This window comes from Seriola lalandi, unplaced genomic scaffold (genome assembly GCF_002814215.2).
Source record: "Seriola lalandi dorsalis isolate HSWRI2012SDOR001 ecotype SW California unplaced genomic scaffold, Sedor1 jcf7180002054902, whole genome shotgun sequence".
NCBI lineage: Eukaryota > Metazoa > Chordata > Actinopteri > Carangiformes > Carangidae > Seriola > Seriola lalandi.
In genome coordinates, this window is record NW_019525454.1 from 839,274 (window position 1) to 840,574 (window position 1,301).

Consider the following 1,301-nt stretch of genomic DNA (forward strand, 5'->3'; position numbering starts at 1 on the left):
CTCCAGCTCTGAACAGGAAACAGGTCAGAGTTCATTCATTTTAATGAAGGAGTTCCTCAGGGAACCTTGTTGGATCCTCCAGAGTTTCATTTTAAACACAATCCAATGTTTCAGTTTGCAGTTGTTGTGTTTTTCACACACACATTAATATACATGTGAAGTCAGTATTAAATCTTCAGGGTGTCTCCTGTTTAAATGTTCAGAGTGACTCAGTCTGAAACATACCTGAGTTCTCTGTCTCCAGATGTTCCAGCTGTTTCTCACTGACTCTCAGTCTCACCTCCAGACCTAAACAGGAAATGATTCATGATTCTCAGTGGATCTCAGTCATAATCATAGGAAACATCTGATTCATAGTAAATATGACTCTACCTGTGGTGTTGTTGTTGGTATCTGTCAGTCTGGAGTCGATCAGGGAAAACTGAACAGACTGAACTGAAACAACAAAATCATTTACAAACAAACTTTAAATTATGATCATCACAGAATATTTTAATCATACCTACCAGACAGTAGTTACAGTTAAACTTTTTTTTTTTTTTTTTTTTTTACAATTTAATTTCATGTTTTGGTAAATAGATGTCAAATTAGTTCAGTGGATAAAAATGTAACTTTAAAACATAAAATCACAGATTTAAAACCTTCAGTATTACCTGTGTTCTCTGTCCTCAGGTGTTCCAGCTGTTTCTCTGCGACTCTCAGTCTGACCTCCAGCTCTGAACAGGAAACAGGTCAGAGTTCATTCATTTTAATGAAGGAGTTCCTCAGGGAACCTTGTATTTTAAACACAATCCAATGTTTCAGTTTGCAGTTGTTGTGTTTTTCACACACACATTAATATACATGTGAAGTCAGTATTAAATCTTCAGGGTGTTACCTGTGTTCTCTGTCTCCAGGTGTTCCAGCGCTCTGAAGAGAAAACAGGAAGTATGAGAAGTCAGCGTTGAACAGGAAATAGGAAACATCTGATGATCAGGGAAAACTGAACAACTGAAAACACAATCATAGACAAATATAAAAATACATCACAGTAATAATATGCATTACAATTGGAATGTAATTACTATTAAAAATTTCCTACAAAAACAATCATATTCATGACGGAGGTCCTCAGAGAACTTTACTGGATCCTCCACTGCTTCAGTCTAAATCACTTCACATTTCCAAAACTGTGATTTTCAGACAAATATAAAAATATATCACAGTAATAATATGCATTACAATTGGAATGTAATTACTATTAAAAAAGTTAATGAGAGTGAGTTATTTCTGTGATATTTGTTCAGAAGAGCTCTCAGGTG

The 1,301-nt window shown here is 35.0% G+C and overlaps 1 protein-coding gene across 1 annotated transcript in view; it reads right to left on the bottom strand.

Annotated features, from left to right (window-relative positions):
• Positions 1-1,301, bottom strand: part of LOC111672846 (uncharacterized) — a 14,846-nt gene that overhangs the window by 6,418 nt on the left and 7,127 nt on the right. Inside the window, exons 16-18 of the mRNA XM_087169643.1 lie at positions 654-716; positions 373-435; positions 226-288 (exon numbers count right to left, since the gene is read on the bottom strand). Of these exons, the coding sequence (XP_087025769.1) occupies positions 226-288; positions 373-435; positions 654-716 (189 nt within the window). The remainder of the gene's footprint in view (positions 1-225; positions 289-372; positions 436-653; positions 717-1,301) is intronic.